This window comes from Rhagoletis pomonella, unplaced genomic scaffold, assembly GCF_013731165.1.
Source record: "Rhagoletis pomonella isolate Grant_MI unplaced genomic scaffold, Rhpom_1.0 Rhpom_scaffold_02353, whole genome shotgun sequence".
NCBI classification, from domain to species: Eukaryota; Metazoa; Arthropoda; class Insecta; order Diptera; family Tephritidae; genus Rhagoletis; species Rhagoletis pomonella.
The window spans coordinates 156-24,492 of record NW_023460907.1 but is presented as its reverse complement, the minus strand read 5'-3'; the positions used below and the strand labels follow the sequence as shown (position 1 = coordinate 24,492).

Sequence of the window (24,337 nt, the reverse complement as noted above, 5' to 3'; positions counted from 1 at the left end):
ACAATTTCAGCTGCTGGAAAGTGCAGGTTTTGATGAAATTTTGTTTTTTTTCCTACTGGGAATTTAATTTTCTTCGAGTAATTCATTTGCATTTTATCTCGACCGAGACAAATTCTTGTATTTTTGCTTTAAAAGAGAAAGCCTGATTCATTACCGTTCCAATGGTATCCCATTTTTGTAAATAGAGCAAGAAATATTGAACTTATAACGGAATTTTGTTGACCCAACTTGACTTTTTTATCGATATTTTCCACGCCTATAATTAAAAAAATATATATTTATTTTTAAGTCCATTTCTGTCAGCTTATAATTCCTTGTTATAGGGAAATTCTAAATATCAATTATAGGCATTTTAGCCTTTGTAGTTAGTTAAATATTTCAGTTTTTGCATTTTTAAAAATTGCAGTTATATAATAGGGTGGCGTGACAGTAACTATAAATTACCAATTTTTTTGTAAAAAGCTTCGCCTATCTTGTAACGTACCTTGTGCAAAATTTCATTAATCTATCTTCAATAGTTTTCTAGTTACAGAAATAAAAGCAGCTAGATGGGTAAAATCTTACACTGTGCGACGCGCCCGCACTCCTGAAAATTACGTTTTTTTACAATTTTCATATGATGTGACCATCAGAAGGGGCTGGCTGTAGATATTTCATCTATTTATAATATTAACAATGTCCTGTGAAAAGGACAGCCCATCTGAAGTATGTTGACTTAAAGGTGCAACAATGCACTTTCAACATGGGCTGGCAATACTTTAAGAACATCAGATTGGGCTGGGTGTAGACATTTCATCTATTTATAATATTAATAATGTCCTGTGAAAAGGACAGCCCATCTGAAGTATGTTGACTTATAGATGCAACAATGCACTTTGAACATGGGCTGTTTGTACTTTAAGACCATCAGAATTGGCAGGCAACCTTGAATTCATTTTATATGCACTGTAAATAAAATTCTATCAAAATTTCAAGTCATCTGAAGTATGATGACTTATAGGTGCAACAATGCAGTTTCAACATGGGCTGGCAGTACTTTAAGACCATCAGAGGGGGCTGGCTGTAGACATTTCATCTATTTATAATATTAATAATGTCCTGTGATAAGGACAGCCCATCAGAAGTATGTTGAGTTATGGTTGCAGCAATGCACCTTCAACATGGGCTGGCAGTACTCTACGACCATCAGAATTGGCTGGCAACCTTGAATTCATTTTCTATACATTCTTTCTAAATGTCAAGTCATCTGAAGTATGTTGAGTAACGGTTTTTATTGACATCTTTAGTCACTGAAAACGCATAATCAAGACCGCTGTTCAGCAGCCAGCCCCCGGATCTCGATTTACATATATATTAACAAGCTAAGCTCACAAAAAATTTCAATCGATCTGAAGTATGATGAGTTTTTTGGTCATGAGCTCTTGGTCTAACACATTTATGTTCAAAGTGTAAAATGTACCTACATAAACTTTCCCATGAATACCATCAAATCTTGAAGGGAATCTATGTATGCATGTACTATGAAAATATATGAGCAAATTAAAATCGATGCAGTTTACTGTCGAACAGTACAGTTTTTGGATAGATTTCGTACTGAAGGAACAATTTCATTTCCCAACACTGTGCGACATGCGGGCGCCACCATAAACAAGTGTGAGCTAAAAGTGAGAGTGTGCCTTCGCATGCTGTCGCTTTCTCGTCGTACATGTTTTGTTGCTATAAACGACGAAAACCAATAAATTCACTAAAATCATTCGACTGAACTATTAGTGCTTCTTAGTGCTGCGACTCATTTCGGTATAATAAATTTGTTTAATGGCTCAATGAGAGAACTGAGCACTACATCAATTCATGTCAACAGAGAACTTAGTCATTGTACATACTCTCGCTTTGTGTCCCGTACGTAAAATAGTGTTAGTGCATATGTGTGAATATTTTTCAATGAATAATATCCACTAACACAATTTCTTGTGTTATTCAACCAATTACTTAAAATCATGAATAATTGCAGTTCCCTGATACATATGTCTAAGGAATCCTTCATCAAAGTGATTTGCTGTAATAGTTTGGTTAATTAATAATTATTATATTACCTCAGTGTATTTGAAAAATACTATTTTTAAAAATATATTGTTTTTTAAAGACCTTAAAAGAAAGATATTTTAATTTTGTGGCACTTTAAACTTTTTTTCGGCCATTTGAAGGCCATTAGGCACATTTTGAAATTTTTAAATTCCATCCCTGTTACTTAGTCATTTCTTATAGGAAATATCGATATCATGACGTTGTTCGCTAATACCGGTGGAGTTATTTTCGTTTAACTACTGGGGAGTTGTTACTTATATCGTATTTTTTCAGTCCAATCTTCTAAATCTTTAGTAAAATCTGATAATTTGAAAGCTTTCCCTGAAGAATGACTGCAACTAATCCGGAATAATTACCTTCCAAGACATATTATTGCTAAATTACTAAACACAAAACACACTGAAAACTATACAATTTTGAGTTGTGTCGTTATTGCAGAGGACTATCAGTGAGAACACATTAAAAAATATTGAAATGACAAGTCCACGAGATTGAGAAAATTTCTCACGTATGCTTTTTGATTTTCACATCTGTACCTCCTTATATTTTTCACTTTTTTTTTGCCAAATTTCAATTTTTCCTTTTAAAAAGTAAAAAAATTACAGTGCAAAGTAAAATGCGACGATAAATTAAATACGAAATGCGCAAATGCTCGCCAAAAACGCCACACACATTGCGAGTGACGTAAAACTTTCACAAGAATTTAAATTTAAAAATTTGCCCATACACATGAATGGACGGCTTTACGAAAAATTCCAACATAAGCATTGCACATATAGCCATTTCAATGAGGTTGTAATTCTATTTTTCAATCTCGTTTCTGAGTATCTGAAAAGGTGGTTACCTCAACTACACGCACTCATTTTTTCCATTATGACCTTCTACCAGCAAACTCGTTATCAAAAAATACATAACAAATTTAAACTAATATTTACAAATCGACAGCTGACCGGAAGAACGCCCTACTTCAGAATTTGTTTGAAGAACTCCCTATTTTAGAGTTTTATTGAAAAACACCCTTCCTCAATTGAAAATATTTTGAAAATATGTTTGAATCGGCAGCTGAGATAGGGCATTTTTAAACCGAATTCTGAAATAGGGCGTTCTTGAAAAGTTGTCTGAGATAGGGAGTTTTCGAACTGGCTGCTAAGATAGGGCGCTCTTCCACTCAGCAGTCGAAATACAACTACAATTTATTTAGAGGGGTTTCAACACTTACCTATACAATTTCTTGCGCCCTTCGAGAACGGCATGTATACATACGGATTCCGTTTAGCAATATTTTCAGGCGTGAAGTTATTAGGATTGAAAAGATGAGCCTGTTGCCCCCACCAGGTTTTAGAGCGATGCAAGCTAAAAATAGGCACTATCACTTGCATATTCGGTGATAAATCTATCTCCGACGTTAATCTGGCTTTGCGTATTGCTTGCCGTCCGATAATTGGTATGGACGGCATAAGGCGTAATGTTTCGGCCACTACCATGTCCAGGTAAGGCGCCTGTTTCAGGTGATCATATGTAACTTCAATGTTCTTTTGAGGAAATAGCGCATAGGTTTCACGAAAAAGATTTTCCTGTACATCCGGATGCATAGCTAACATAACCAAAACCGAATATATGGCCGTGGCCACTGTTTCAAATGACTGAAATTAAAAATATGTGTACTTTATTAGTATTTTTAAATAAAACTAACTAAAATTGTTGAAACTAGGTAATATGTATGTGGTGTGTTTATACGTTTTAAAAAATTATCCGCCATTTTGAATTTAGCCATATTGAGCCGCGAATCTGTACCCTGTAGAAAAAAATTATCAATTGATAAAAAATAACCTACTTGTAGTTAGCTTTTTTGCGGGATTTCTATAAAATATATAACCTGTAGTTAGCTACAAAAAGTTAACTTGAAACAAGTGGACAAGTACTGCAGGAGTAAAGCTCGAGATTGTTTTCTTTAAACGCGTTTCTATTTAAATATCATGCACTTCGCAAATACTTTTTCGAATTGAGGACAAATAAAAGGAAGATCGAAATTTCATATTATCATTTGGAAGTTATGTCTGACGAAGTTCGAATATGGAACCACCTACAGTAGAATATGGTAACAAATATGAAATGTAATAAAATAAATAAAAATAAAAAAATAAAAAATATATTTTGTTTTTCCTATTGATATTTTATGTCCAAAAATAGTTAGTTACAAGTTAGTTACACCAAATGCAGAGGTAACCACCCTTGACTACATCTAATGCAGAGGTAAACCACCCTTGACTATTTCGCGGCCATTGCCATACAAGTATAGTTAGCTTTCGTCGAAAAAAAAATACAGATAATAAGTGAGTTGTTGCTTCTTCCTAATCAACTTGAAGTTAGCTTATAGTTAGATACATTTCGTGCAGGGTAACTTCATCAGCGTTTTTCCATTTTAGTTTTTGTAAGTCATTTTTAATGCTTTCTTCTGCGACTGGTTTGAACAATTTGTCATTATAGCGAGCTAAATAGGTGGATATGGAAAATAAATTATTACTTTCCAGCAATGAAAATTTTGAACAAAATTCTGTTTTCAAAGTAGTGGCTGTCAGCCGAATCGGATCAGAATACAGTTATTTTTTAAAAAAGCAGCCCGTTACCTAATTCTTATCTTATCAAAGGTCAGACCTATAGTTTTTTAATTATTTGAGCATCGGTTCTCTTTATAGTCAGACGTTGATCATTTCTGCTGGAAATCCCTATTGAAGGAGCTTACTCTTTGACTTTAAATAGCAAAGAAGGGACAGTTTTACCACATAAAATTTTAGCCAAGGATCCAATGTATATCCCTACGAATAAAAGGTTGCCCGACGAGTAAACAAAATTACTGTTCTTTAAATTTTTGCTAAAAATAAATTCCCCAAAGAGCCCCATTTGAAATTATTGAAAGGAATATATAACTTCAAAGGCAAATCATGAAAATTTAAGTTAAGAATTACAGTGCACACTTTCTTATTTTGTGTCTAGTAGTTTATTTTAAGATTGGTCCAAAAGAATCATAATACACAGAGAAACCAATGCAGGTATTTAAAGAAGAGAAAACAAAAAATATTGTTAAAACGACTATGTTCTCTTTGACGTACGATCCCGGGATTTTCGGCATGGCGTTGTCACAATCCCGGGATTAGTCCCGGGAGTAGATATTCATTACTTTTTAACAACTTGAATCGAAAAAATTGCTTATATATTGTTTGAGAAGCTCTCCTACTATGAAATAAATAATAAATAAATGGATTTGAAACCATGGTGCAATAATTACAGGTATTCTCTTCCCAGAGAGCGCATATTCCGATCTGACTTATTTAAAATATATCATTGTTGCCCACACTAAAACGTTTACTGCTGGAAATATCCCTTTTTCCACAGCCCATATACCATATATTTATGTTCACGTATTTTTTTAACAACCATCGTACAGAGAACTTATTCAATTTGCAAAAGCCGGAAAAAAATTTGCTTGTCAGTCTCCGACTAGCCCTCTTGCGATACGGTTGTGCTACGCTTGTTGATTGCAATTTCTTTTTCGCCCTATTCGTTCGTGTGCAGTGTACACGCGATTATTATTTATTACTTTGTGACAATTAAGACAAGTTACTTAGCTCTTGTGTGTGATCTAATTGACAATGGCCCCAGGGGCTTTCAATTTTGGGGATAATAGATATGCTCTATTATCACCCAGCCCCCGTTCTAAACGGAAAAAGACATCAAATTTGTGCGAAGAATTCCCCGAACTCCCCGTGACTAAAAAGGATGATCCTAAATTTATAGTTATAAAACCAGCTGATGAAAACAAATCTTTTTCCAACTACTCGATATTTGCAATTCACAAATCATTACTCGCCTTATGTAAGGATATCAATTCAATAAGCCTGCAGTCAGATGGTGGTCTGATACTTCTCGTCAAAAACCGACAATCAGCCAAAAAGTTCATTGACGCTCGATCTCTCCCTGGCCTTTGCGAAATCACGACCAAATATCACGACAACCTAAACAGCGTTAAAGGCACGGTTTATGCTCCATTTTTGAACAACGTCCCTGAAAGGGAGATCATCGAAGAACTCAAAAACTACAATGTTACGAATATCTACAAATTTCAACGTACTACAAACGGAGTTTCTAAACCCACAGGAGTTGTCCTAATCTCATTCGACAGCTATTTTCTTCCAGAGAAAATTGATATAGCTTGGATAACTACGCAAGTGCGCCCGTTTTACCCGAATCCCATGCGATGCAAGATGTGCCAAAAATTAGGGCATATGCAAAAATTCTGTAAAAATCTTCCAGCCTGCTCTACATGCAACCTACCACCCCACATCCCCGACCCATGCATCAGGTCATTTTGCGCTAACTGTGCAGGTGAACATGCTGCTTCATCAAATATATTCCCAAAATATTTGCAAGCAAAAGAAGTACTAAAAATAAAGACTGAAACAAAATGTACAATGAAAGAAGCAAACAAAATATACAAATCCCGGAATCCCATCTTACCAAACTCCCAAACCTTCGTCTCAGCCCTAAAACCTAACAATGAAATTGAAACAAACTCTGCACATACAAACAACATATCTGCACCAAAGCCAAAACAATCTACCAACAACACTACTCTTCTCAGCGAATCCCCTAAAACCGGTTTCGTCGAGAAGAAAGTCTTAAAGCAAATAAAACTCACAGCATCCAGTCAACTAGCAATGAGCCGCAATCATCTGACCTACAAGACCTCTCTACAGCAGTAGCAATAACATATCCAATGAACCACGACAACTATTCCCTTCCTCCTCAAATCACAATACTTTCAATAACACTACTGAAACAAATTCGAGTAAACAAACACCAGACACAATGGAATTCGAAATAACTCACCAGCGAGCAAAAGACGAAAACTACAAAACGCACTCACCACATCCCATCAACAATAACGTCTTATCATCTGCAACAACAACAGCATTAAAAGAATACATCAAATCCAAAACAGCCCCCAACAAAACCACTCAAATCTAAATCATCTGTTTATATACATACAACACACACTAACAATAACATTCAACGCTCTCTAACATTAATTTTGCACCTACATACGTAATTATATTTATATATATATATATTTATACACAGATTATCTAACCTTTATATATACCTATACTTACATTTACATTTATATTCTCGTTTACATCTACATCTACATTTACATTTATTCTTAACTTGCACCTATTTCATAAAACCCGGTTTATATTTAAACAAACATACAACATGGCCTTCACAATCATTCAGTGGAACATCAAAGGCTATCTCAATAACTACAATGAACTTGATTTACTAATCAGAGATACCCATCCTAATGTAATATGCCTTCAGGAAACTCATATCCCGTATAATACTAAGAATATTATTATCCCAAAAGCCTATGTGGGGTATTTTCACAACTGTGTTAATAACAAAAACGCCAAACAGGGCGTCGCAATCTTTATCAAACGTAACATTCCCCACCGAATAGTATTTCTATCATCGACCATCCAATCAATATCCATTGAAATAAAGCTTACATTTCAAATTACTATCATTAACACGTAAATACATCCCACCATCCCAAACTTTCTGTGAGGCAGATATCTGCTCTCTACTCTCCCGTTCAGTAAGTCCACCCTTCCTACTAGGAGATTTTAATGCTTGGAGCCCTCTGTGGGGCTCTGAAAAGTCCAACAAACGAGGTACCATAGTTGAAAATGTAATTTTCGCTGAAAACTAATTATTTTGAATGACGGCTCTCCCACTCATTTTTCAACCCACAACACATTCATAAACATTGATTTAACGCTGGCATCTGCACAGTTAAGCCCCAAATGTAGCTGGAGAACGCTAAGTAGTCTGTACGGTAGTGATCATTTTCCCTTACTTTCGGTCATTCAAACCAAGCTAAATCCTTGTCATCTCACCAAGTCCCCGAATTTTAATACCGACGCTGCCAACTGGGATATGTATCAAACCACTTGTGAAAAAAACTTTAAAAACTGGAACACCTCCAATGTTCATCAACTTGCGGCCAACATCACAAAAGCAATCAGGTCCGCGGCCAATGTGGCCATTCCACAAAGCAAAACAACTCCTTTAAAAATCTACGCGGCATGGTGGAATAAAAATCTTAGTACCCTAAGAGCAGAAAAACAAAAGCTGTGGCATATTTACAAATCATCTCCCTCAGTCCCCAATTTAATTGCCTACAAAAAGGCCAATGCAATTTTTAAAAAAAGTGTCAAGGCAGCGAAAGCAGAATCTATCGGAAAATTTACTGAAGACATCAACCCCTCTTACTCACCCAAAAAAATCTGGTCGAAAATCAAAGCCCTTACCGGAATCCCTCCTACTCCCATTAAAGTTATCCAGCTTTCCAATCAGCTATTTTCCTCACCCTTAGAAATAGCCAACATTTTCGGCGAAACCTGGTCGAATTACGCTCATGACTCCAACTTCCATACAGCGTACATCAATAGAAAAAGCACAATACTCTCCCAGTCTTACAACCCATCCAAAGTGGCAACTGATGCACCATACTTAGAAAAGGAATTCAGCTATATAGAGCTGGAACATGCCCTCCAACATTCTAAAGGGAAAACCCCTGGCAAAGATCGTATATCCTATCCCATGCTGCGACATCTCCCAAACCGGTGCAAAAATATTTTATTAGTCTTATACAACAAAATCCTTGAAAGCGGCACATATCCCCACACCTGGCTTTCCGCCACCCTCCTTCCGATCCCAAAACCTAACCAAGCTATAGATAATATTAACAGTTACCGGCCGATCTCCCTGTTGTCCTGTTTAAGTAAAATCCTCGAGAAAATGCTCACAAAACGCTTAATGTGGTTCTTAACCAAAAACCACTTGATAAGCCACAACCAAGTTGCATTCAAAAATAATCACAGCACCCTTGATGCTTTACTTCTTCTCCAGCATTTTATCTGTGATGCTATATCAACAAAAAACCATGTATCCGTGCTATCTACGGACTTCGAAAAAGCTTTTGAGCGCGTAGGGGCCCACGTAGTTCTAGAACAACTCGCTTTATGGGAAATAGGCAGCAGAATGTACAACTTAATTAAGTCATTTCTCTCCATACGTAGTTTCCAAGCCAAAGTCAATGGCACCTACTCGGAAACTTTTCCACTTGCCAATGGTATCCCCCAAGGCTCCCCCCTCTCGGTCGTCCTACTCATAACAGCCTTTCAAAAACTCAACGTAATGATCTCCAAATACCGCGGCCTACATCTTAATGTCTACGCTGACGATGCAGTATTTTATACTAAAGAGAAAGACACAAAGAAAGTACAAGACGTATTTTCCAACTTACTTGAAGACATACGTTCTTGGGGTATTTCTTCTGGAGCTATCCTATCCGTCAACAAATGCAAAATACTCCATATATGCCGTAAACATCACTGTTCTCCGATACAAGTAAACACAGCCAATAACAATATAGAAAATGTAAGTACATTAAAGCTGTTAGGTATAATCTTTGACAACAAATACACATTCAAATACCAATGCACTGAACTCAGAAAAAAACTAATCCCACGTTTGAACATAATAAAGTACTTGTCGTCTCCGCATCCACACTAACACGCTTGTCAACCTGACACAATCTCTAGTTCTATCCAAAATTGACTACGGACTCCAAATATACGGTAGGTTCGCCAAGTCCCATCCAGCTCTCCTCAACAAACCATACCATACATCAGTGCGGTGCACCATTAAAGGCTTTCCTACTTCCCCCACAAAATGTGTGCTAGCCGAGGCCGGTCTTCCATTAATTATTGATAGATGCCAAGAAACCACATACAAACTTATCCCCAAATTAATGAATACGACCAACAAACTCCTGTTTGACACTTTTCGTAGCGCTTCCCGAAATAAACGCAGACACTCAATCGTATCCACCTTACGCCATTGCATCGCCTACTGTAAAGACTTGGGGATAAAAATACCATCTAGTTGTAAAAAAGTGAGTCGACACACCTTGAATATTATCACCCTCATCCTTAAATATACAATTGCATAATTTTCCTAAAAGCACCACATGCAAAACCACATTCACTCAACTTTTCAACCAGATAATAAACAGTGAAGACCTATTTGACTGGTGCCCGATTTTTACTGACGGATCCAAATCCGAACACAATACCGATTTCGCCGTTGTGAAAGAAAACGGAGACCTTATATATGGCGGATCTCTGCCTCTATATGCCTCCATCTATACTGCGGAAGCCGTCGCAATACTGAAGGCAATCGATTACGCAGTAATCAAAAAAGGGAAGTTTGCAGTTTTTTCGGACAGTATAAAAAATATATACAACGACAACCAAATTGCTAGTCAAATCCGAGACCAGCTAATTAAGCGCGCTGATAAAATAAAAATCGTCTGGATTCCCAGTCACGTAGGTATCAAAGGCAATGAACACGCAGATTTAGCAGCCAAAAATATGTATCTTACCCCCACCATATCATTTGACTCTCCTTCCAGAAAGGACCTCGTTAAATACATTCAAAGCCATATATACACTCTAAAACTTAATTCCTGGTCCCAATTCAATCATCCATACATGCAATATAATCCCCAGTGCAAGAAATCTCTTTTCCCTTCCTCAGCTTCCAGATTACTAACAAGTGTTTTCACGCGTCTCAGGATAGGCCATACCAAACTAACCCATCAACATCTCCTCCTTGGCGACCCTTCTCCTGTATGTCCGCTTTGCGGGGACCATCTCAATGTAACACACATCCTAGACTCATGTTCCCCATTATCCTCAAAACGCACCTCCAATTTTGGTACCACCTTACCATCCTCACTATTAAAAGATATAAATGTAAGTAATATAACTACGCTATTTAACTTTTTAAAAGAAATAGATTTACACAAATCTTTGTAAAACTAGCTTTACTACCTACAATCCTCAACACGATGTTCATATTAATTAATTACAATAGCACCGTAGGCCTCAGCAGCTAGTGTGCAATTAATGTTAGTGCAATATTTTATATTTCTCTAATAAATAATAATAATAATAATAATTTGCTTGTAAATAAATTCCAAATTTGTAGGGCTCCATTAATTTCAAACATTTTAAAAAATAAAAATAAAAAGTCAAATTCTTTTAAACTGCATAAAAGAACGGGCTTACACAGTGATTACGTAAAGTACTCAGTTTTGTGACATAGCTACTTAGCATTAATAAGCAATGTAATTAGTCATATTTATGTAAAACTAAAAAGAATTTAATTAACAATCACAAGTAATTTTATGGTTTCGTAAATTCAAAACGTAAGGTACATGGTTTTCCATCCGCTATGCATTATCGTAACACTGTTTCTAGCGACAGCCAAGTCATTGCCAACATGTTTGCGCACTTCTTTAGGTCCAAGTATTCTGTAGACTTCCCTATAAGTGGAGGCTATCCGTATGAGTTTTGTGCAATCAACTCTGCTTATATTCCAGTAATATCTTCCGATGAAGTTTTACAGTTTTACAGTTTAAAAACCTTAAAAGCGTCATTTAGGCCTGGACCTGATCATATTTCGACCTGTTTTCTTAAAAACTGCGCTGAGAACACCTGCGAGCCTTTAACAACTCTGTTCAACTTGTCACTAAAACATGACGTTTTTCCGTCAGCCTGGAAAGAAACTTTAATAATACCACTTCACAAATACGGCAGCAGCGCTTCAATAGAAAACTATAGAGGCATAGCGAAGCTCTCCGCTATCCCAAATTATACGAATCAATTATTGTTTATCAGCTGACATGTTCTATACCTTATTTAATTTCACAATCTCAACACCAGTTTTCTAAAGGAAGATCTGTTATCACTAATTTATTGGAGTTTACAACTCACGTCTCAGACAGTTTTAGAGAAAATGCTCATACCGACGTAATATATACCGATATCAGTAAAGCTTTTGGCAAAGTACGTCACTCGTTCTCTTCTTCTTCTTTTTTGGCGCTGTAACCGCCTAAGCGATTTTGGCCGAGTTCAGCAAAGCACGCCAGTCGTTTCTCCTCTGCGCCAACTGACGCCAATTGGAAACGAAAAGTGAAGCCGAGTCCTTCTCCACCTGATCTTTCCATCGCAGTGGGGGCCTCCCTATTCCTCTGCTACCACCAGCGGATTCCGAGTTGAATACTTTCAGAGCTGGAGCGTCGGTGTCCATTCGAACGACATGACCAAGCCAGCGGAGCCGCTGTATTTTAATTCGCTGCACTATGTCCATATCGTTGTAAAGCTCATACAGCTCATCGTTCCATCGTCTGCGGTACTCGCCGTCGCCAACGCGTAAAGGCACGTAAATCTTCCGCAAAATCGTTCTCTCAAACACTCCATGCTTCTGCGCCATATACCAGCGCAGGCATGATGAATGACTTATAGAGCGTGGTTTTCGTACGTCGAGGAGGACTTTACTCCTGAATTGCCTACTCAGTCCAAAGTAGCACTTGTTGGCAAGAGTGATTCTACGTTGGATTTCAATGCTGACATTATTATCGGTGTTAATGCTGGTTCCCAAGTAAACGAAATTCTCTACGTTCTCGAAATTGTAACTGTCAACAGTGACGTGCGTGCCAAGGCGCGAATGTGCTGACTGTTTGTTTGATGACAGGAGATACTTCGTCTTGTCCTCGTTTACCACCAGACCCATTCGCTGTGCTTCCCTATCCAGCTTGGAAAAGGCTGAACAGACTTCGCAGTTTTTGGTACCGATGATGTCGATGTCATCGGCATAAGCCAGCAATTACACGTCACTCGTTACTCATCCGTAAACTCGACCTAATCGGCTTCCAGCCCAGTCTTCTTCAGTGGACCTCTTCTTACCTCTCTGATAGCACACGAATAGTTATTTTTAATAATTGTTCTTCCAACATCATTCAAGTTTCTTCAGGAGTTCCTCAGGAAAGCCACCTTGGTCCGATTCTGTTCCTGATATTCATTAATTATATTTCTTCTATAATAAAATGTACAAAAAATTGAATGTATGCCGATTTCTAAAACATTGTCCTCTATCGAAGAAAGGTTTGTTACAAGCGGATCTAAGCAACGTGGTTAGTTGGTGTAATGCAAACTATATGTCACACTCTTAAAAATGTAAGATTATATGTTTCTTTTTAAGGTTGTTCATTCAGAAAGGATTCAATCAATTCAAAAACAAATCTTGCTTTTTGCATTGCGTGATTTTAACTGGGATTCTGACTACAATCTCACTCTTATACAAGTCGTCGAAAGCTCATAAATTTGCCTACACTCGCAAGTCGTAGAAAAATGCTAGGTGTAATATTTTTTGTAAAATTAACGATGGGCTTGATTAATAGCCCGGCCCGTCTGGCTGGGATAAATTTTAATGTTCCCTATCGAGTGTCAAGACACTTTCGACCTCTGTTTTTGTGAAGCCATGCAATCTCTCATTCCAGCACGTTTGGCATATCGGACTCGATTTTTACTATATAGAAAACTATCATTTCCAATCTGAAATAAATTGAATCAATCAATTGAAATACTATTTTCAGCATATCCAATCAGCTGATGAATTTGATTCCGTAGCTGAATAGTTTTAGATCTCGACACTTAACAAACTCCTGTTTCCACGACTCGGCACCAAACAACAAAAAAAAGTTCCGTACGTCATGCGGACTGCGCCCCTCGTGTCGGTTGGCCGGGAAAGGAGGGTACAAACCGTTGGGATTAATTAATTAATTTCGCATACAGATGCGAAATACAGCGAGCGACATTTTACCTTTTCAAAAAATTAAGTCAATAAAAATTTGGAAATAAAGTAAATAATGTTATTTCCTCATTCAAATGGAAATAGCGTCAACAATGCTTAAGTATGTCGATTCAAAGAAAAAAGTATTGTTCTAGTATAGTGAGCGAGATATGAATGTTGTTACAATAAGCATTGCCCCGAAAGTGTTGTTTCCATAGATGAAAGAGGTCATTGCCAAATCATCAGTGTGCTATTAATCAACACACAATGAAGGGCCCCAGCAATTGGTTGACAATTTAAAATTAATATAATAAAAATATGTACTATGCGAAAAACTAAACGCAAAAAAAGCTGGAATACGAGAAATATTTGAAGAAAGAATGTAGAAATGATCCAGAACTTGCAAAACAAGTTACACTTCCACAAAAATAAAGCAAAGACTATTAAATTGAAGAAACAGTGTGTTGCCGCCATGTCCAGTAACACCGAAGGAACACAGAAAGAATTGCGTTTTTAAATAAGCATATCTGAAAGAATTCGGAATATCGAAGGTGGAAAAGACCTTTCTATAGGAAACAATTGAGTAGTCCACTTGCAAACAGCGTTATGTGATTTTATAATAGTGTAAAAAATGACTACGACAACAAGTAATATTTAAATTGAATCTTTTTTATTATTACCTGAGAATTTTGATAAATAAGAGCCTTTTAAAATTATAACGTAAGATAACATTAACTGTCTATACGACCTAAAGCACTTTTCTAAGTTCATCAGAAGATGGATACTTTTGAAAGTTTATAAATAAGTATGGTAGCGACTTTTGGAAGAAGAGTTGACATTTTATGCTATAAAAAAATTTTTTACTGTGCTGTTAGTGGACAGGAAACTACTTTAAATACTAGTACGTAATCCACCAAAAACTAAAAATCGAAAAAATTTTACATAGCCCACTTTGCAAGTGGGATACTCAAGTATAGAAAAGGAATTTTCTTACACTGTATTCATGTCGCCGCCAACAATGTGTGACATCATTTAAAACAGCTAAGGAGAATGACGATACTATTTATTAGACGGCACTTTCAAGTCACTGTGCCAAAATGCGGGTATAAACAATTATTGATTATTTAATATCGGAACCGAGATCATGTAAGCTGAAAAAATCTTCCAATAACTTACAAATATAAAAAGTAAAATATCGAGGGCTTAATAAATTCAATAATACCCTCTATCTGCAATTTTATCAAAAACTACTTTGTGATTTTAGAACCGCGCGGCACGGTAGGTACGACTTGGTTTGGCGCACGGACACGGGCCGCCGCTAAGCTGCTCAAATTTAATGTTTGAAATAGCAAAAATGTCAATGGATTTTATTTCGCTTTTGAAAAGGTAATAATATGTCAATTGACTTTATATCGCTCCAGTATGCGAAATAGTGTCAATTGACCAATATAGTGATCAAAAAAATAATCAGTAAAACTGCCGTTTTCACATTCGAAAATGCATAATTTTCCCAGCGGCGATGTCCTAGGAAAATTGTGTTCAATTTTGCATTACCAGTAATGCAGGAATGAATGCGATTTAAAATGAAATTTTGCGACTTTTTGAATGCATTAGAATGCTGACTACATATCAAACAGTAATAAAATTTAGAACTCATAAGCAATAAATTACATTACCTATCACCAGGGAACAGATTTTTAGGACCTAAAAACCTTTAAAAAAAAGCAAAATAAAATAACGAAATAGGCAGGAAAAGGCACTAGAAATAGCAAAGAAGGCACTAAACGTTGAAAATTATTGAAATCGGACTTAAGTTACGGCCGCTTTTCATATAACGGTAAATTTCAGAAATGCTTGAAACTTCAATATTTCGAAACTTAAGGACGCTAACTTACTCAAAATTGATACTAAAAACAATCCCTTGAAAAGAACGAACATTATTTGGAATTTTGGTAAATGGGCGTGGTATTGCCCACATATGACTATATAAGTTTATCTCATTATGTCTAACCGAACGTTCTATCGAACATGTTTAAAATAGGCGTACAACCACCCCGGCTCACCATGTAGCGGTAGTTTTCGGAAAGGTGGAAAACATATACTTATTTAATACTTGCGCCGGGTATTTGATGTTCGGCTAATGAACAAGTTTTCGAGATATTTTCAGATGTACATGGCGTATAAGTACTTTTCATACAAAAAAATTTTGCGCATTTGCATATGACCTTTAATTACTTGTTTATTTATCCATCACATTTCTTCATTATAAACTTGATTTGTTTGTATCAGAACAGGCTAAAGCTTTGAATGTACTAAATGTGCGCTCGACGTGATATAAGTGGCGCCCAATTTAATTATGGAAGGTTTGAAACTTTTATATTATCAGGATTAAGGGCTTTTCCCTCGCTATAATCACTTTTTTAAAGGTACAATAGACTAAAAATGGCAAATATCTTAAAAAAGCAAAACAAAAGGCAATATCAAATGAGTATATGGCCTAAATCGCCGAAAACGAAACCAAGGGTAAAATTTTTTTTCTGAGGTTTCGCAGATTTTTGATTATATCTTGGTCATACATATTCTAAGGTATCGGACAACATAAATATAAACACGAATCTCCTTCTCTCAAACATGAAAATTCACTAAATCCTGAGACACCTTTAAAATATTAAAAATTAAAAAAGAACAACACGAAACTAAAAGGTAGTTTATATTTAATGACGGTCATTTTTCATATAATACTTGCTGCTCTTAGCTGGGCTAATGTTTTCTTTAAGTTAATAAAACAAATATTTGACAATAAATGCAGCTTTCGATATGAAAATGAGTTCGACAGGTTTTTTTAATGTAATGTAATAGTCCAAAACACCAAAAAGTTTTTGGCGTGGAATCCACCAGGTTAAAAGAATGAAAGATCGTAGTTTTCTTCGAGCAATTTTGGCCTACTTTCATAATTTAAAAAAAAAATCTACTGTACTGTCCCTTATACCTTTGTTTTAAAGGGAAAAATATTTGTAACGTAACAGTCTTTTTAATACTTTAATTTTCAAGTAAGAAATTTTTTATTTTAGCTAATTTTCCAAGCTAAATTGTAAGCCATAAGACGTCTAGCTGTTATACAATTAAAATCATAAAGCTAATCAAGGCTCAAACAAATAAAAATTACATAGAAAAGTTAAAACAAACGCGAAAATTCGATGGCTTTAAAAAGAAACGGGCCGCCGCCCAAAGAAAGCGGCGCAAGGAATTAAGAAATGAAGAAAATAAATTGCCAATCGAAGAATTTAAAAGACGTGTTAAAACCCGCCGCTCAGTTATTCGAGAAAATGTAAGGAAGCACCGAGAAAAAATTAAATCTAAACCGGTTCTGAATCACACTGATGTCAATGAACCGATAAATGGTCACGAAATTGGTGCCGCTGAGGTTGAAAAAGGCTATAAATCCACCCAAGCACTAGGTAAAGCAGTGAAAAAAGCTATGAATGCACTTCCCGCTTCTAGGGCACGCAAAAACGCAGTCTTAACAAAGATTATAAGCGACATGAAAGATTAAGACCGACATGACCCTTTAAATATTAGGTGAATAGGCGGAAAAGTTGCTGGTTTAGGGTTGAAGAAGAAATTAGAAGATTTTACGAAAGGGATGACATCTCCAAAATTTCTCCAAAAACAAAAGATGTTAAACAATACGACAACTTAGAAACTGGGGAAAAAGTACTTCTTCCGACGAGGTACATGCTCCTGACTATCAAAGAAGTCTTTGCAATATTTGATGAAGAACAAGAAACCACAGGGAAAGGTATAGGAATCTTAACAACAAGTTGTGGAATGTTGGCCCATAATTATTTATATTTTCCTTAGATGGCTGTGGCCTTACATTGTTTGCTGAAAATCGCCCAGAACATATAAGATTAAATAAGGATCTCCCCCATTGCATGTGCATGTGTTCTTATCACTCCAATTTTATTGAGGCTGTCGCAGCTCTTCATAAATATGCTCCATCAATGCCAACATATAATCAAGGTTTTGTTAAGAAATTTTTGTGTGAGGATACCAACACAGATTGTTGGTTTTCAAGATGTGGCAAATGTGATGGTATATCTTCTGAATCACTGAAGAAACAACTTAGTGACATTAAACTAAATATTCCCGTTAAATGGATGGTCTGGCGAAAAAGTGGCAGTTCTAAATGAATCGAGAAACGCGAAGAATCTGGAACACTGAAAGGCTTGCTTGTTCACATAACTTCGTTATCGCCCCAATTTTTCCGCCATAGTTATGTTAAGCGAGAGCAGTCGGATATTTATTACAAGTACGATCGCCCAAGGGCTTCTAACGAACAATTAAACGAAGGATTGCTCCAAATTGATTTCGCTGAAAATTTCGTATGTGAATGGCAAGATGAAGTTCAAAACGCACACTGGAATCAGAAGCAACTATCTTTGTTCACAACTGCTTTCTATTATACAGATTCCAATCGAAGGTTTTCATATCCGACGATTTGGCACATACAAAAGGAAACAATACATATTGCTAACAGGACTACCAAAATCAGTAAAAATATTGAAAATTTGGAGTGACGGACCTTCATCGCAATTCAAAAATAAGTATATTGCTGCAGTTATTCCTTTATTAGAAAACGAGTTCGGATTAAAAATATATTGTAATTATTTTGCCACTTCCCATGGAAAGAGTTGTGTAGACGGAATTGGCGTAACTACCAAACACATCGTGAAGAAACATGTTTTGTCTCGAAAATGTATCGTAAGCTGCGCTTCGGAGTTTGTTTTAGCATTTAATCGGACAGAATACGTATATCGTACATGTAACGTAACAGTCTATTTCTGTAACGTAATAGTCCGACTATTTTTTGTTTACATTGACCTCAAATTTTATTTTATCACTCCAATTAAAACTTAGTTCTTTAGCTCCATCCTTAAGCTAAGAAGCTGTATTTCAGCCATTGAAAACACTCAACTAGGAGAGCAGACTTTTACGATAATATACGATCCCTTTAAAATCTACTTCCAAAATGTGTAATGCAACAGTCAGGTCTTAAACCGTTCACTAGTCCTGAACAACGTGAGCTACAATAATTGTGTGTACATGAAAAATATCGCTACATGTTCATAGTTTAAGGTGTAAGAAGAAAAATAATCGGATAATTATTTTCTACTGAGTTTCAGTGGTATTTCTAAAGCTGTGTGAGCCAAAATGTAATGTAACAGTCCGCGTTTTGGGCCATATGTGGAATCAGGAAAAGCTAAATCGTGGATATTCTTAACCGAATATACTCTATATCTTTAGCAGGAAAAAAGGCACGTTCTATAAAAATACGTTCCCAGCTTATCACGCATGTAATGCATTATTACTCTTACCACTGAGTCTTGTTACCTGTCACCAGTTGACGTAACTACCCTGCAGTACGGGGGAGCGACTACAGGACAGATGAATCGGTATCTACCCTGTAAACTCCTTAGATTTTCGATCGCCTACTTGGCTTGTATTTCAGCGATTACGTTTAAAAGGCAATATCCTAGGCAGTAGTCACCATCGCATCGATCTAGTATGGAGTCGGCTGCCAAAAATACTTCCAGTAGCGATATCGATGTGAATCTTTGGTTTCAGCTTTAGAAAATTATAATAAGTAATTAATCATAGAATGGCCACACTTAAGTGGCTCCAAACCCTCTTACGCCCCCCTCTTCCACCCTGCCTAATGAAACAAAAAAGTTGGAAAAAATTAAAATGCTTTTTTTAAAGGGGGACCTACATTGCATGCTTCTCTGTATAGCCGGAGAACTACGTTTTTATGCATTGCTAAATATCCGTTTATTGAAATTTTATGTCAAACGCACGCATAGGTCCGCCTTATTTCAGGAAAAGTTTTTCACAAGATGCAAAATAATACTTATAAAATAATGAAAAATTTAATTGAAAATTGATTTCCAAGTTACTCAGAAAATCGAAAACGAATTTCTAAAAAATGGCTACCTCTTGCTAGGTAATTTTTGCTGCCCAGTTAAAAAGGGATCATAGCTCAGGAGCAAACGATTAAGCAAATTCCTTTTTGGTGATGGAAACGATAAATTTAAATTTCTTTGTTTTTGGTTTCAGGAGCTTCTTCAAAGAGCTCTCCAATCGATATCTACTACAGCATGTTCAATAACATCAGGAGCGTGGATTACAATTTTGTGAACTGGTGGGGAAAAGCATAGCATGAATAGTACGTTGTCAATTCCTCAGCAGTATCTGGCTCGAATTTCGTGACCCTGAAGACAAGACTTGCTGTATGTTACACAGTTTTCCATACAATTTTTATCAATGTCTGTTATTTCGGCAGATACGTGCGCGTTAGCTAGGTCTGCTATTCGTCATCGCTTAGTTTGTTTTGAACACTCTGCGAGACTTACTTAGAACATCATCGATCTTTCGAATTTGAATATTTGTGCAGTCTTTTAATTTTGCACGATTGCATTTTTTACACATCTCGGAAAATTTTTAAAAATTATAATCAAGACATTCAGGGCTGTCAACTATCCTTAGCTGCATCGGCTCTCTCTTCACTACCAGGAGTATGGACGCCTCTTTCGTAGGTTTTTGCAATTCTGCTTGCGACTGTTTCGACTCTGCAATACCATGCGCACTACAACGGGTTAATAGAGCAGCTACCGAAATAGAAGTCAGTGCAGTAGCGGTCCAAAAGTAGCGATTGACTCCAGCAGTACTGAGATTAGACTCTTTTTTCAGTGTATGTGTGCATGTATGTACATACATGTACATATTTTTGTATAATCATGTGTATACCTAAATTAGTAATCTTTTATTGGAATGTTAGATCATATTATAAATTACCGCGCCAATCAAGCCAATAGATTCGATGATAACATCTTCTTTTTTCAAATGCCCTCGACAGTAATAATTCAAGGCCGTGTCTAAAAATGAGTTCATCGCTTCTTCGCCTTTCGCCCAAGGTTCACTGCTACTGGAACTAATATTGTTGTTTGCATTCTTTTCTATTAGCTAAGGAAATGATAATTGATTAAATATATTTTTACATACATATGTACGTAGTATAATAAATAAATTAAAATATGAATGAATACACAGTAATATTTGCTTGAAAATACCTTGTTCATAAAATTTCGTAGATGACGCAATGCCTTATAATAACTGGGTGTGCGCGCTAAGAAACCAAGGCCCATTGTTGAGCACGCTGCATCATTGGCAATCCTCTCCATCATGCTAAAGGTAAAATAAAATTAAAATTACAGCTAGTTTCATTAAATTAAAAAATAATTTTATAAGTTAATTCCACTGAAAAAAATATATAAATTAATACTGAGAGACTGACCGCAAGGAATGCAGAGCTTTATTTGCGCTCTGAGAAAAAGGATTAGTTTCGACAACTAAAGATATTTAGTTCCCGAAATTCGACAATATTTGGGAACTGTTACCAAGGATTGGGAACTATTACCATGGTTTGGTAATTATAACTAAATATGTATATAAAACTTCTAATATCCATCTAGGTTGTACCAAATCGTTAATTTAGTTGAAGGGTTGGTAAATACTAATAAATATTTTTTTTGAAGCATATTTCTACAAATTCCATTCAACTTAACGTATGGCTCATAAAAGGATGTCATTAAGCTCTGCTAATATGGATAAGCTTTCTTTCAACACATGGTTAGTCATAGTTACCAAATCTTAGTTGAGGAAACCACGATTTGGTTTGAGAGCGGAACATATTCATGCTTGTGAGCCACCCCTAAAGAATGCTGACCGCTCTCTGAGCACATGTGTGTTTCACATACGAAGCAATGCACATAGTCCCACTTATTGAATCGTTTGAATGTTCTAGTACCCTGGAAAAATCGTTGGACCATGTAGTCTATTTGAATGTTCTAGTACCCTGCAAAAATCGTTGGACCATGTAGTCTATTTGTGGTATATTGGATTACTTACAAAAGTGTTCCTCTGTCATGCTGTAGCGGACCAACTCGTGTCTCTGCGCCAGCTTATTGTTTGTTACCCGATCACTGCTCGGCAGTGGCGGATACACGGGGGGTTTTGGGGGTTAAACCCCCCTCAAATCAGAGAATAATATTTCATTAATATAGGTCTAGAAAAAAAGCTCTTTACAAGAAAGTATGCGTAATAAAGTTTCAAACACGAATTTTTAAAATCATATATTCAATTTTTCGCTTTATTTATAAAACATTTTGATAATTTTAATCACATTGGGCCGTATGAATAAAAACTAAGCAATTGCTTTTTCTTAAAATTTCATACCTTTTACTTCAATTTTGTTTGAATAAATTGAGTAAAAGATCTGAAATTTTAAGAAAAAGCAATTGCTTATTTTTATTCATACGGTCCATTCAATTTTTTTTTTACTTATAAATCAATGAAATGAAGAATTTTCAAATTTTTCGTGGTTTTTTAAAAAATTCTTCTAGAACTTGTTTAACTGAAAAATTTATATCTTTGTGAATATTCATAGATGCTAGACTGTTGAGCCTTTCTTGACACGTTGTATTTCTCAAGTAGGTTTTAATTCTTTTCAGGCATGAAAAGCTTCGTTCAGGTGTGGCTATTGAAACGGACAAAACTGCCAATATACGTAAGATCTTAAAAACATTCCCAAAAGACGATGTATTAGCTACTTGTAATGCTTCGACAGCATTTCGAAAATGTTCGTGTGAAATTCGTTTTTTCCACATTTTTACCTCCAGAAGAAAGTTTTGTTTCGAGCAGTCGATTACTTTTTCATAGAAAGCAAACAATTCTTCAGTTTTTTTTCGTTAAAATCGTACTTTGGAGACAAAACACTAAAATTAAATAAAACTTATTTATGGTTTAGGAACCGGCTTTTCAAATGAGCAATATATGTATCAAGGAAGGCAATGTAAAAAGCAATGCGATAGTATGCCTCGGCGTCTCCGGTTTTCACACTAAAGCGATTCTTTTGGCGACTGCTGTATCGCGATACTTTGATTTCTGTACCTAGGTTGGTGCATACTTCTTCCAATACCATGTCCCCAAAAAAAAGTTAACCATCTCAAATCGAACTTAACCACATCACAACTATTGCTGTCCACACTGCGGTTTGAGGTTTATAAAACACTACAAATGTAAAGAACAGTGTTCGGATCTCCCAAAAACGATTCAGGACTAAATTGCTGCAAAAATCGGAGCAAAAACAAATTTTTCGTACTAGATTGAATTAATTGTTTGACTAAAATATTTTCTATTCATGCAAAATAAGTACCCGAGGCAATGTCAGGATATGTTACATATTTCGGTAATTTTTAGCATTTCCTATATAGTAGAACGTATCTAACACTTAATTTTAAAAAAAGCAAACCTTTTCTACTTTATATAAATTTCATCCTACATATATTTTTTAACAACTTAAGTAAAGTTCTGCATCCGCCAATTTGTACAGCCATACATCAAAAAATAACGAAGTTACTTTATTGACGCATTGCTATGAAAGAGTTACTTTTTAACAGTGAGATTTGGCTAACTTTCAATTTTTTTACTGAAACCGGTGGTGAACACTCCAAAAACGGCCCCAAGAGGGGCATAACATGAATGAAAAAAAACGGAATAGATTTGAAGTCAAGCGGAGTAGAGGACTTGATTTCAAGTATTTTTAAAAACCGGGGTAAATCTAATCTAATCCCAAACAATAGTAGGGATCGAATTCTTTACATTTTAACGCTATTGACCCACAGATGGCGGGAAAACACAGGTTTGTATCAGACTTTCCACGTGGTTTCGAGTTGGTTGGCTTTTAACCATCTCAGTGAAATGGTTAAGTGCTGTCATTTTTATATGGCGAAACTACGCTAAATCAAGTGGGTTATCGGGATAACCAACTCAATACCCATAACTACGTGGTTAGCTCCGGTGGGGACATGGTATAAGTGTTCGAAAAGCAAATGAAAGTTTTTTCTGCATTTTGTCGCATTTCTTCAAAATCCTTTAAAGCGTCGTCGGCTAAGCTCATTGCTTCTGCAAGATCTTCATCAGGTACTTGTAATTGCCGGCTAGCAAAGCAACAACAATTTATAAAAAAGCAAATGCTTGGCTGTTGTCGCTGTGCTAACAGTTTTTCAAACCCTGATAATTTCTATAGATATTCGTACGGTACAAATAATTTTTACGGTATTTTCCCCGTGACAAATAAAAAGTTTTTGACAATTGGAAGAAATACAACTTCGAAAGTCTTTTTTAAACGATTTTTCATTGAGCCGTTGCCGAGAAACTTATGGATACATATACATATATACAAAAATTGCTCGTTTAAGGTAATAAGAATAAGGAGCAAAATTTTCCGCAAATCCCCCCCCCCCCCTCCCCCCATCAGAAAATTCTGGATCCGCCGCTGCTGCTCGTGTTTTAACGAAATGTGATTGAAGCATTTGAACGCACATTTGCATGTCTGGCTGTAGCTGAACGTGTAGAGATGCTCGCTGTT

General features: G+C 36.1%; 1 protein-coding gene across 1 annotated transcript; it reads right to left on the bottom strand.

Moving 5' to 3' along the window:
- Nucleotides 1-3,278: 3,278 nt before the first annotated feature.
- LOC118753325 (probable cytochrome P450 313a4) lies at nt 3,279-21,093 on the bottom strand (the record flags this gene model as incomplete). Its single annotated transcript, XM_036488199.1, has 3 exons — nt 3,279-3,728; nt 20,704-20,871; nt 20,979-21,093. Coding segments are annotated over 3 exons (718 nt in total), but the record flags the coding sequence as incomplete, so codon positions are not given.
- Between the last annotated feature and the right edge of the window lie 3,244 nt (nt 21,094-24,337).